Here is a 13,157-nt window from a genome sequence, read left to right on the forward strand (position 1 = left end):
TAAGTTGCCTTTTTGGTGCTTAATATTTTCTTCCAGCAACCCTTAAAGACATAAGACATGAAACCTGCTCCCGTATTTGCAGAGATGCCTGCATCACCCTGCCTCACTGGCCAGGCACAAATTAAAGCAGAATGGTTCTAGATGATTACTTCTCAGCTCTGTTACCAACAACTTTCTTGTCTACATATTCTACTGGCACTAGAAATGATTATTGCTGTTCCAAACTTCCCTCTCAGCTCCACATACCCAATTTGGCAGAAAGGTAGTGGTGTATCAGCAATGTCACTGGGCTAGTAATTGGGAATCCCAGGCTAATGGGGAAATAGATTCAATTCCCATCATGTTAGATTATAAAATTTGAATTCAATTAAAATCTGGAATTAAATGCGAGTCTAAGGGTGACCACATAACTACTGTTGATTGTTGTAAAGTTTCATTTGGTTCACAAATGCCCTTCAGGGAAAGAAATCTGTCATCCTCACCTGATCTCAACTACATACGACTCCAGATCCCCAGCAATGAGGCTGAATCTTAACTGCAGGGTGGGCCTAGCCAGTGAAGTCTCAATCCTGCAAATGAATAAAAAAAATTCTACAAATTCTCCCTCCTTCCTGTGTTGAAAACGTATTTTTCCAAATGTTCAAAACTGTAGTACCTTTGAATTAAAATAGGAGTAGACTATTCATTCTGGTAAGCCTGGTCTGCCATTTAGTTAGATTGTGACTGGTCTCTACCTCAACTCCATTTATCCAGCTTTGTCTTACATCCCTTGATAACCCTATCTAACAAAGCTCAGTCTGGAAGATTTCAATTGACCCCTAACATTAACAACTTTTTGAGGGATCAGGATTTCTGACTTGAACGATGACTTATATGAAAAAATGCTTCTTGAATTTATTCACAAAGAGTAGCTGTAATGAGATCAGGGCTGAGAACTAAATATCCAAGGATACATGTCCTATTGAAAGGACAGGCAGATTGCCTTCCAGTAAGAAATTAAATTAAATTGATAGCCAGATGTGATATTGAGTCTGAATGCATAGAATATGTGTGGGTAGAGTTGAGGAACTGCAAAGGGAAGAAGACCCTGATGGGAGTGGTGCACTGCCTCCTGACAGTAATCAGGAAGAGGGAAAGAAAATAAATCAGGATATAGGAGAGGCATGTAAGAAAGGCACTATTACAACTACCATGGGGAACTTCAATGTGCAGGTGGACTGGGAAAATCAGTTTGGTAGCGGACCTCAAAAAAAGGTATTCATGGAATGTCTGTGGGATGTTATTTTTGGATCAGTTTGTAGTAGAGCCCAGGAGGCAATTCTGGATTTGATGATGTGTAATGAGGCAGACTTGATCAGGGAGCTGAAGGTGAAGGAACCCCTAGGAGGCAGTGACCATTATATAATAGAATTCACCCTACAGTTTCAGAGGGAGAAACTGGAATTCAGAGTCTCACTATTACAACTGAGTCACACAAATATTCCATCTTCATGCTAGGTAGCCTCATCAGTGTGACTTCCGTGAAGTTTTATTGTTCTACTCCTCCTCAGACTTATATGCCTGAGTCTGTTAAGGTGGGTGATATCACATCCGGTTTTCCTTTATAGTGGTTTGTATATGGGAGCTACGTCAACGCGTTGGTTGATGGCATTGCGGGTTGAAAACCAGGCCTCCAAGAATTCTCTGTTTAACTTGTCCTAGGATGGTTACATTGTCCCAGTCAAATTGGTGGTCCTCTTTTCTGCGTGTACTGAGATGAGGGAAAACTGGTCATGTCTTTTTGCTGCGAGTTGGTGTTTGTGTATCTGGCTTGTTAGTTTTCTTTGGGTCTGGCTGATGTAGTGTTGTGGCAGTCGTTACATGGGATTTTATATATTACATTGGTCCTGCATGTTGTGAGTATGAGGTCCTTCATTCTTGTGAGTAGTTGGCGCAGTGTGGCTGTGGGTTAATGTGATGTTGGGTCATGATTCCTAGTGGTCAAGGTAATCTGGTTGTCATTTCTGATATGTTCTTGATATAGGGTAGGACGACCAGTGTATTGGGGCGTTCAGAATCCTCTGGTATTGTCTATCCGATAGGCATTGGGGGATGAACCTGTTGTGGTATCTGTTGTTTGTGAAGACCTTGTATAGGTGTTCTTTCTCATTCCTGCATAATTCTGGTATGTTGTAATGCCACCAACCAGCGCGTTGACATAAATTCCCATATACAATCCACTGCAATGGAAAACCGGAAGTAATATCACCCACCTTAACAGACCGGGGCATATAAATATCAAGAGGAGTAGAACAACAATGCTTCATGGAAGTTGCATTGATGATGTTAGCTAGCATGGTGATGAAATGTTTGCATGACAACCGACCAGCTCAAGGAGCAAACCTATAACCACACGCCTTGGGTAGTGTTGTAGAACAGAGAGACCTAGGGACGCAGGTACATAATTCTTTGAAGTTTGCATCACATAGACAGGGTGGTGAAGAAGGCATTTGGCATGTTTGCCTTCATTGCTCAGTCCTTTGAGTAAAGGAGTTGGGAAGTCACGTTGAGGTTGTACAGAACACTGGAGGCCTCTTCTGGAATACTGTATCCAGCTCTGGTCGCCCAGTTATAGGAAGGATATTATTAAGTTGGAGAGGGTTCAGAAGAGATTTACCAGGATGTTGCCGGGAATAGAGAGTTTGAGTTATGAAGAAAGGCTGGGGCATTTTTCACTGGAGTGTAAAAGGTTGAGAAGCGACCTTACAGAAGTTTATAAAATAATGAGGGGGTATAAATAGATCTTTTCTTTAAGGTGGGGGATTTCAAGACCAGGGGCACATTTTTAAAGTGAGAGAAGAGACATTTAAAAAGTACTGGAGACAATTTTTTTAACACAGAGGGTGCTTCACTTGTGCAATGAACTTCCTGAGGAAGTGGTGGATGTGAGTACAATTACAACGTTTAAAAGACATTTGGGTAAGTACTTGAATAGGAAAGATTTGGAAGGATATGTGCCAGAAGTAGGCAGGTGGGACTAGTATAGTTTGGGATTATGTTCAGCATGGACTGTTTGGACCAAAGGGTCTGTTTCCATCTGTATGACTCTATGACTCTAAAAGTAACTACAAAGACATGAGGAGAGGAGATGGTCAGAGTTGATCGGAAGGGGAGCCTGGCAGAGAAGATGGTGGAACAGCAATGGCAGGAGTTTCTGGGAGTAATTCGGGAGGCACAGCAGATATTTATCCCAAGGAAGACGGAACATGGTAAGGAGAGGATGAGGTAACCAGGGCTGACAAGAGAGGCATGATGGCTCAGTGGTTAGCACCGCTGCATCACATCGCCAGGACCCATGATTGATTCCACCCTTGGCTGACCATGTGGAGTTTGCATGTTCTCCCTGTGTCTGCATGGGTTTCCTCCAGTAGGTGTAGTTTCTTCCCCCAGTCCAAAGCTGGGTAGATTGGCCATGCTCAATTGCTCTGTAGTTGTCAGGCATCTGCAGGTTAGGTAGATTAGTAGCGGAAAATGCAGGGTTACAGAGAAGGGGTAGGGTGTCGGTCTGGATGGGATGCTCTTTGAAGGGTCAGTGTGGACCTGATGGGCCAAATGGCCTGCTTCCACATTGTAGGGGATTCTGTGATTCTAAGGGAAGTCAGGGACAGCATAAAAGCAAATGTGAAGATTAGTGAGAAGCCTTGAAAAACCAGCAGAGGGTTGCTAAAAAAAGCAACAAGGAGTGAGAAAATGAAATATAAGAGTAAGTTAGCGATTAATATAAAAGATTTTACAGATATATAAAAGGTATGAGAGAGGCAAGTGTGAACATTGGACTGTTGGAAAATGAGGCTAAAGAAGTCACAATGGGGAACAAAGAAATGGCAGAGGAACTGAATAGGTACTTTGGATCAGTTTTCACAGTGGAAGACATCAGCAGCAGAGCAGAACTTCAAGAGAGTCAGGAAGCTGAGGTGAGTATAGTGGCCATCACCAAAGAGAAGGTGCTACGGAAGCTGAAAGGTCCGAACCTGAATAAATTATCTGGGCCAAATGGACTACACTCCAGAGTTCTGAAGGAGATAATTGAGAAAATTGGTGGTGATCTTTCAGGAGTCACTGGAATCAGGAAGAGTCCCAGAGGACTGGAAAATGGAGGGAGGGAAGCAGAAGACAGAAAACTATAGGCTGGTTAGCCTGACCTCGGTCGTTGGTAAGATTTTAGATTCCATTGTTAAGCAATTGTGAGATTGTTGCATATATGGAAGTACATGGTAAAATAGCGAGGAGTCAGCATGGCTTCATCATGGGGAGATCATAGTCATAGAGTCATAGAGATGTACAGCATGGAAACAGACCCTTTGGTCCAATGTGTCCACGCCGACCAGATATCCCAACCCAATCTAGTCCCACCTGCCAGCACCCGGCCCATATCCCTCCAAACCCTTCCTATTCATATACCCATCCAAATGCCTTATAAATGTTGTAATTGTACTAGCCTTCAGCAGTTCTTCTGGCAGCTCATTCCATACACGTACCACCCTCTGCAAAAAGTTGCCCCTTAGGTTTCTTTTATACCTTTTCCCTCTCACCCTAAACCTATGCCCTCTAGTTCTGGACTCCCCCACCCCAGGGAAAACACTTTGTCTATTTATCCTATCCATGCCCTCATAATTTTGTAAACCTCTATAAGGTCACCCCTCAGCCTCCGACGCTCCAGGGAAAACAGCTCCAGCCTGTTCAGCCTCTCCCTATAGCTCAAATCTTCCAACCCTGGCAACATCCTTCTAAATCTTTTCTGAACCCTTTCAAGTTTCACAACATCTTTCCGAAAGGAAGGAGACCAGAATTGCACTCAATCTTCCAACAGTGGACTAACTAATATCCTGTATAGCCGCAACGTGACCTCCCAACTCGTGTACTCAATACTCTGACCAATAAAAGAAAGCATACCAAATGCCTTCTTCACTATCCTATCTACCTGCAACCAAATCTGTTAGAATTGTTTAAGAAGATAGTGAGCAAGTTAGACAAAGGAGAACAAGTGGACGTGATCTATCTGGATTTACAGAAGGCCCTTGATAAGGTGCTGCACAGGAGGCTACTAAAAAAGATGAGAGCGCATGGTGTTAGGTGCAAGGTACTGGCATGGATAGAGGATTGGCTGATTGGCAGAAGGCAGAGAGGAGGGATAGAGGGGTCTTTTTCAGGGTGGTTGCTGATGACTAGTGAAGATCAACAGGCATCCGTGTTTGGACCACAACTATTCACATTATAACAATCTGGACGAAGGAACTGAGAGCATTGTCGCTAAGTTTGCAGATGATACAAAGATAAGTGGAGGGACAGGTAGTGTTGAGGAAATACAGAGGCTGTAGAAAGGCTTGGACAGGCTGGGAGAGGGGGAAAGATGTGGCAGATGAAATACAATCTGAGAAAGTGTGAGGTTATGTACTTTTTTAGGCAGAAAGAGATGTGGACTATTTTCTAAATGGAGAAGGACTTCAGAAATCTGAATTGGAAATTGTAGTTCAGGATTTTATTAAGGTTAACATGCAGGTTCAGTTGGCAGTTAGGAAGGCAAATGAAAGGTTAGCATTTATTTCTAGAGGGCTGCAATAAAAGAGCAGAGATGTACTGCTGAGACTGTATAAAGCTCTGGTCCAACCACATTTGGAACATTTATGAGCAGTTTTGGGCCCCGTATCTAAGGAAGGATGTGCTGGTTTTGGAGGGGGTCCAGAATAGGTTTGCAAGAATGATCCTGAGGATAAAGGAACAGTTGAGGACTCTGGGTCTGTACTCAATAGAGTTTTGAAGAATAAGGGTGAATCTCATTGAAACGTACAAAATCCTGAGAGGCCTGGATCAAGTGGATGTGGAGAAGATGTTTCCACTAGTAGGAGAGACTAGGACCCAAGGACACAGCCTCAGAACTGAGATGAGGAGGAATTTCTTCAGCCAGAGGGTGGTGACTCTGTGGAACTCATTGCCACAGAATGCTGGAGGCCAAGTCATTGAGTGTATTGACGACAGTGATAGATAGGTTCTTCAATAGTAAGGAGAAGGATTATGGAGAGCAGGCAGGAGAAACATATCAGCCATGATCGAGTGGCAGAGCAGACATGATGGGCAGAATGACATAATTCTGCCCAACATCTTATGGTCTTAAGAAAGGGAACTGGATAAATACTTGAAACATTGCAGGGCAGGGATGTAGGGAAAGGAGTAGTCGTGATCCTATTTGTTAGCTTTTTGAAAGAGTTGACAACCTCCCTGTGCACCGTATTGTTCTGTGGTTCTCTAATTGATAAATTACACTGAATTGAAATAGTCAAAGTCCTAAGTTTTGTGCAATGGTTTGGTCCAATGTACATACTATGTATTAAATTAAGAATAGCTTAAATGACAATAGACCAGAGAAGTAACCAAATTCGCCAAAGAACATTCACTGTTATTTATATAATGTTTTGTTACAAGATTCCACAATAGTCAAAAGTGTGAAAAGAAGCTCTGGATGTAATTTTATGTATGGTTTATACTAATTATACAATATACAATCTTATTCTATAGAATATATGCTTTTTTTTCTGATTATCAACCTAACTAACTTCAATTATTTAACAATTATGATGCTGCACATGTCCCAAACATTAACACATCATCAATATGGATAAGTTGTTCAGGATGTGCCTGAGCAACCACTGTTAACTCCTTATTGTGCACGTTGATCACACATCAGGTCATGGTATCATTCAGGCTTAGGCCTGATACTCTACACTAAGTTGAACTTGATATCCAGTACTCAGACAATTGGTATCTGTCTAGACTTCATCTTGACATTCACACAAAGAGGGCCAGTGCTTCTCCCTCATTACCTTCTGAAATCCAGGAAGATGAGTTTGAAGCAGTCTAGATCAGCAAATGGTGGTAGAACAAAAGAATCTTGTAGCCAGCTCAGTGTAAATTACTGGAGGTAATTACTTCAACATGGTTTGGCAGGACAGAATTTGAGTAATGGTGAAAAAAAGACACATTCTGTTAAAGCTTTCCATTTTGCACTTGTCAGGACATTTTGAAAAAAAATACCAATACTAGGGGACCCAAAGAAACCCAAAAATATAAATAGAAGGCAGGAATTATCAGCAGTGCTTCACCTGAGGCCCACTGAAGATGTTACCTAGTAGGGTGACGAAACATCTGAAAATGAGCCTTCCAGCTCAGCGAGCAAACCTACATCAAAAACCTCAACCTGAGCTACAAATCTTCTCAAAACTAGGGGACAATCAACGTTTGTACTGCATGAGAAAATAATGCTAATTGGCTGGCAAATGGATCCTGATTGTTAGAGGTGTTGACATGAAGAATGCACCCATTAAAAGTAATTGACACTTAACAGCCAGACATTGTTTCAATGTTAGCCCCAAGTTGACTCTGATTGGTCAGGACATTGCCCTGAAAAATGAACCACCAAATGACTATTTTATTGAACTGAAACAAGTATGGTGCACTTTCTTTTCTGTCTGCAAAGATGAGACTCTGAGAATTAAAATTTAGTGTAAAGACCACATTTTCATTTCATTTATTTGTATACTGTAAACTTTTTTAAAAAAGCAAGACACTGCTATAGGCCAAAGAGACTGTGCAAAGAGATGGCTGTTTTATGAAAACCATATGAGTTGTACACAATGCTGTTTTCCCCTGAAACTGAAAGCAAAAAGCTCTCACCATGGAGCTGATCAGTAATGAACTGTTTGGTATCAACATTCTGATTGGAGTCTGGCTTGTATGGGCCTACTGCAGCAGGGAATAGCCTAGTCTACAAAGTTGCCACCCAGGTAAATAGTGCGGTGAAGAAGGCATATGGCATACTGGCTTTTATTGGTAGAGGAATTGAGTTCCGGAGTACTGAGGTCATGTTGCAGTTGTATAAGACTCTGGTGCGGCCACATCTGGAGTATTGTGTGCAGTTTTGGTCGCCATACTATAGGAAAGATGTGAAGGCACTTGAACGGGTGCAGAGGAGGTTTACCAGGATGTTGCCTGGGATGGTAGAAAGATCGTATGAGGAAAGGCTGAGGCACCTGGGGCTGTTTTCATTGGAGAAAAATTTAAGCGGGCATTGGATAGGCATATGGAGGATAGTGGGCTAGTGTAGGTTAGGTGGGCTTGGATCGGCGCAACATCGAGGGCCGAAGGGCCTGTACTGCGCTGTATTCTTCTATGTTCTAAAGAGACAGCAACAAAAGAAACCTTCTTCTGTGTTGAGGAATTCTCAAGCAGTGAACAAAAGGGAATATCAGTATCCAAACAACTTTGTGTCAAAAGCAAAAATGTAAAAAAGGAATTGAAAGGAAGAGAAAGAAAGAAACTCATCGAATCCGTGGTTCGGACTGGTGCTATTGAACTGTTTCCCTGATCTTGTTTCTCTTTTCCCATTCTTAATATTCATGTCTTGTCTACCCATATGTGAAGGGGCAAATGTAAGAAGGAAATGAGCTTAAGTTGTAGATTTAAAGTTAGTGAATTATATTTCCGAATTGCATAGGAACAGGACTAGGCCATACAGCCTCTTGAGCCTGTTCTGCCATTCAATGAAATCATGTTGGGCTGGTCTGTGGCCTAACTCCATGTACCTGTATTTGGCCCATATCTTTCAATACCTTTGCTTCACAAAAGGTTATGTGTCTCAGATTTAAAATTGACAACTGACCGAGCATCCTCTGCCATGTGTGGAAGAGAGTTCCAAACATATACCACCCTTTGTATGCAGAAATGCTTCCTAACATCTCCCCTGAACACAGTGACACAGTGGTTAGCACTGCTGCCTCATAGTGCCTGGGTTTTAGGTTCAATCCCACCCTTGGGTGACTGTGTTCATTCTCCCCAAGTCTGCATGGATTTCTTCTGGGTGCTCCAGTTTCCTCTCTCAGTCTAAAAATGTGCAGGTTAAGCAGATTGATTGTGAGAAATGGAGGGATAGTGTAAGGGGATAAGTCTGGATGAGAGGCTCTTTGGAGGGTTGGTTTGGACATGATGGGCTGAATGGCCTACTTCCATACTGTCGGGATTCTATGAATGATCTGGCCCTCATTTTCAGACAATGCCTCCGAGTTCTAGAATCCCTAAACAGTGGAAATAGTTTACCTTTATCAATGCTGTCTTTTCCTCTTAATACATTGAACACTTTGATTAGATCACTCCTTAAACTTCAAATTGTACAGAAAACAGGTCTAATTTGTATAATTTCTCCTCATAATTCCCGAAGTCTACGTATCATTCTTGTAAACCAACATTGTACTCCCCCCAAGGCCTATATACCCTTCTTAAGGTGTGGTGCCCAGATCCAATCTCAGTACTCCAAGTGGGGTCTAACTAGGGACTTTGTATAATTGCAGCATAATTTCTGCATCCTTATACTATAATTCTCTAGATATAAAGATAAGCATTCTATTAGCTTTCTTGATTATTTTCTGCACTTGTTCATAGAATTTAAAGAGCTATGCACCTGAAGCCCAAATTCTCTGGACATCCAGTATAGTTAATATCATACCATCTAGAAAATACCCTGATCTATCCCTTTTTGGCCCAAAATGGATATGCCCCCACGCACACACTTGCTTACGTTAAACTACTAAACTGCACTTTCCACAGTTTTGCCCATTCACTTAGTCTATCAAGACCCATTTGCAATTTTCTGCTTTCATCAATACTTTCTACAATGCCATCTAACTTTATACAATCAACAAATTTGGATATATTATGACTTTCTATGCCATTATCGAAGTGTTTAATAAATAATGGGGCAGCATGATGGCTCAGTGGTTAGCACTGCTGCCTCACAGCACCAGGGTCCCAGGTTCGATTCCAGCCTTGGGCGACTATCTGTGTTATTCTCCCTGTGTCTGCGTGAGTATCGTCCGGGTGCTCCGGTTTCCTCCCACAGTCCAAATATGTGCAGGTCATCCTAAATTGCCCATAGTGTTAGGTGTATTAGTCAGTGGGTCTGGGTGGGTTACTCTTCGGAGGGTCGGTATGGACTTGTTGGCTGAAGGGCCTGTTTCCACACTGTAGGGAATCTAGGAATCTAGAATGTGAATAATTAAGGCCCTAATACCATTTCATGTGGAACCCATTATGGACCAGGCCAGACCCTCAAAACCTTTCAAGAAAGTAGCCCAGACACTAATGTTGCTAGTTGCTATAAGCAGGATACTACTTAGTTTTGATACTACTTAGGATACTACTGGTCGAACTACTTAGTTTTGAAAAAAACACAATTTATTTACAAGATCGCCGAATGAAACACAAACAAAAGAGAACAGAATTACAGAATAACCCAAAAACCCAACAGACTATACTAACTTGATGACGCTATTCCAAATACTTCCAAACACCCCTTAGCAAAAAAGGTAAAATCAAACACAGGACATTACAGGAGAGCGATGTCAGAGAGAGAATCAGCATGAACCTGCTTCTTTCGTGTAACTGTTCCTTGGACCAGCAGCCTCAAACTGTCTGCCAAAACCAAATCAAACCAGAGAAAAGCTGAGCTGGGAGACCTAGCCACTCCCCTTCATTGTACAAGTGTTTTTTTTAAAAGCTTGAAAGCCTTTTACCTGAGACAGTTTCTGCTGGCTATAATCAAACTCCCCCTAAAACCCTTTGAACCCAGACTTTTCAGAAATTGTGTCTTTTATGACCACCATGAATTAAAAAAAAGGACAAATAACTTTCTTAAAGGACCAGCATCATTACACACCACTGATCACATCCTGCCAATTTAAATCCCTAACCATCATCCCTATCTTTTGTCAGCTGTTACAAAGTTGAAGACTTGTTCTATACCTTTAAGAGCAAGAGAGAAAGAACTAAGAGATTACAAGCACCTGTGCATATGACTACATGGGAGTCCCAGAGTGTACTGGAAAATCGAAAATATATACTATTTGGCTGTGAAATGAATACCTGAGTTTTGGTTGTTGTTTTGACAACAATTTGAATTTAACCAATCAGTTTAAATTATGCCCCAGGATAATAAAACCCAATCGAGTCTGAATTTATTGTTTGCCAAAATTGAATCAATGAGACAATCCAATGTTGGGGGAGGTGGGGCTAAAAGACCATGGCTATTTTGAAAATTGGTCAGACAGCAACAACAGTGGAGAGAGACAGAGAAACTGCTGGAGAGCTAATTGCCTATCTAACATCGTGCTCTTAAAGAAATCAGAAAAAAACCCTCTTTATCAAAGGTACCTTTTCATGTAAAGCCTTAATTAGTTCTTAATTAGTTTCTCTTTCACTGGAGACCATATTAAAACTCTGCTTAAAGTTGGCAATTATAGAATTTAACCTGGACAATTCAGTTTAATGCCACTTAAACAATAAACTAAATAAGATCTGTACAATATTAAAATGTAGGCTTTCTTGCTGAATAGCTACACACAGGCCTGTAGAGGAAAGATCACTGTTGAGCCTTGAAAAATGTTGTTGAGCCTAGGACACTATATGCTTATTAAAATGGTCATTATAATGTTGCTGTTTTAGACAATTTGCTGCAACACCCTCTAAAAGTAATTAATTGGCTGTAAAGTACTTTGTCGAAGAGTGTGGTGCTGGAAAAGCACAGCCGGTCAGGCAGCACACGAGGAGCAGGAGAATCGACATTTCGGGCATAGGCCCTTCATCTGGAAAGTGCTTTGTGCCATTTTGAGATTAACAAAGGCTCAATGGAAACAGGTTATTTCTTGAAAGATCAATGTAATGTTGCGAATTTTATTTCCCAATATTCAACTATCTGATCCAAACCATGCTGGGTCAATGTGATACCAACAGAAAATAAAGCTGCTATTTCAGTCAAGTGATGAACAAAGATGAAAAACACATGGCAAGTGTGATCGCGATTTCAGTGATTCTTCAATTCAGTTCAATGGCTCTCAACAGCAACAGTGCTTCCAACATAAGGAAATACCTTTTGTACTCTGATGAGTTTAGCAACCTTGATTCTTATTTCTTTGGCTGCTATAATATAAATAATTGGACTGAATAAAGGGCTTAAAATAACATATACAAGAGCAGAAGCTTTATGAATAATTGGGAGGCTGTGACTGACATAGAATAATGCAGAATAAAGGACCAGGGAGGGGAAAAATAAGCTGAGGACCAACAGATGACCTACACAGGTGGCAAAATCCTTTCGCTGTTCAGAAGAGGCAACTTTTACTATTTTACATATTTTAATGTAAAACCAGAGAATAGTAAGAAAACTTGAAAAGACAAATATCACATTTAAAACTAAATTGATAAATTTAACAGAGATTGCATCTGCGCAGATCAGGCTCATTACCGACAGCAATTCACAAAAAGAATTGTCAACTTCATTTGGACCACAAAATGGAAAAATAGAAGTTAAAACTATTGGAGGCAAGAAAAAGGCCATTCCTAATACCCAGGTAAGACCTGCCAATTTGACAAAAAAAGCATCTCTTCTGAGGGACAAATAATGTTCGGGGTTGCATATTGCAACTGAACGGTCATAAGCCATCACAGTGAGCAGCAATATCTTCGCTGTTGATATACTGTGGAAGAAATACATTTGGATAAAACAATTACTCCACAGAATAACTTTAATGTTGAATATAAGCCTCACCAACATTTGAGGAATGACTGAACTTGTTAACACCACATCCATTGCTGCCAAATTAGCAACAAGAAAATACACTGGTATGTGCAACCGCTTGTCTGTTGTAACCATGTACAATACAGAAACGTTCCCAAGAACTATTAATATATATACAATAAGAAACAGGGATGACAAGCGTGATTGTAAGTCTTGATGTCCTGGAAATCCAACAAGAATGAATCCTGTGATTGGATATCGTCTTTGATCTGATTCAGCCATTAACCGGTTTCCCCCTATTGAATTAATAATTGTGAGTCAGCAAGGTGACGCAACAACCTTATGGCATCTAATACAAACTAGCAGAGACCCACAAAATATCTGTGATCAAATTAATATCTTCACTGCAACAATACTTACTTAAAGGACATCTAGTTTCTCTTTTACCAAATTATAGTCATAGAGATGTACAGCACGGAAACAGACCCTTCGGTCCAACCCATCCATGCCGACCAGATATCCCAACCCAATCTCGTCCCACCTGCCAGCATATGGCCCA

At 41.2% G+C, this 13,157-nt stretch overlaps 1 protein-coding gene across 1 annotated transcript; it reads right to left on the reverse strand.

Moving 5' to 3' along the window:
- Positions 1-11,891: 11,891 nt before the first annotated feature.
- On the reverse strand, positions 11,892-12,880 carry LOC122539323 (olfactory receptor 11H4-like). Its single transcript, XM_043674032.1, has one exon. It carries the CDS (start codon positions 12,878-12,880, stop codon positions 11,906-11,908), a length of 975 nt encoding a protein of 324 aa, XP_043529967.1. The 3' UTR covers positions 11,892-11,905.
- Positions 12,881-13,157: the final 277 nt, after the last annotated feature.

The sequence above is a fragment of the Chiloscyllium plagiosum genome, chromosome 2 (assembly GCF_004010195.1).
Source record: "Chiloscyllium plagiosum isolate BGI_BamShark_2017 chromosome 2, ASM401019v2, whole genome shotgun sequence".
Lineage (NCBI taxonomy): Eukaryota > Metazoa > Chordata > Chondrichthyes > Orectolobiformes > Hemiscylliidae > Chiloscyllium > Chiloscyllium plagiosum.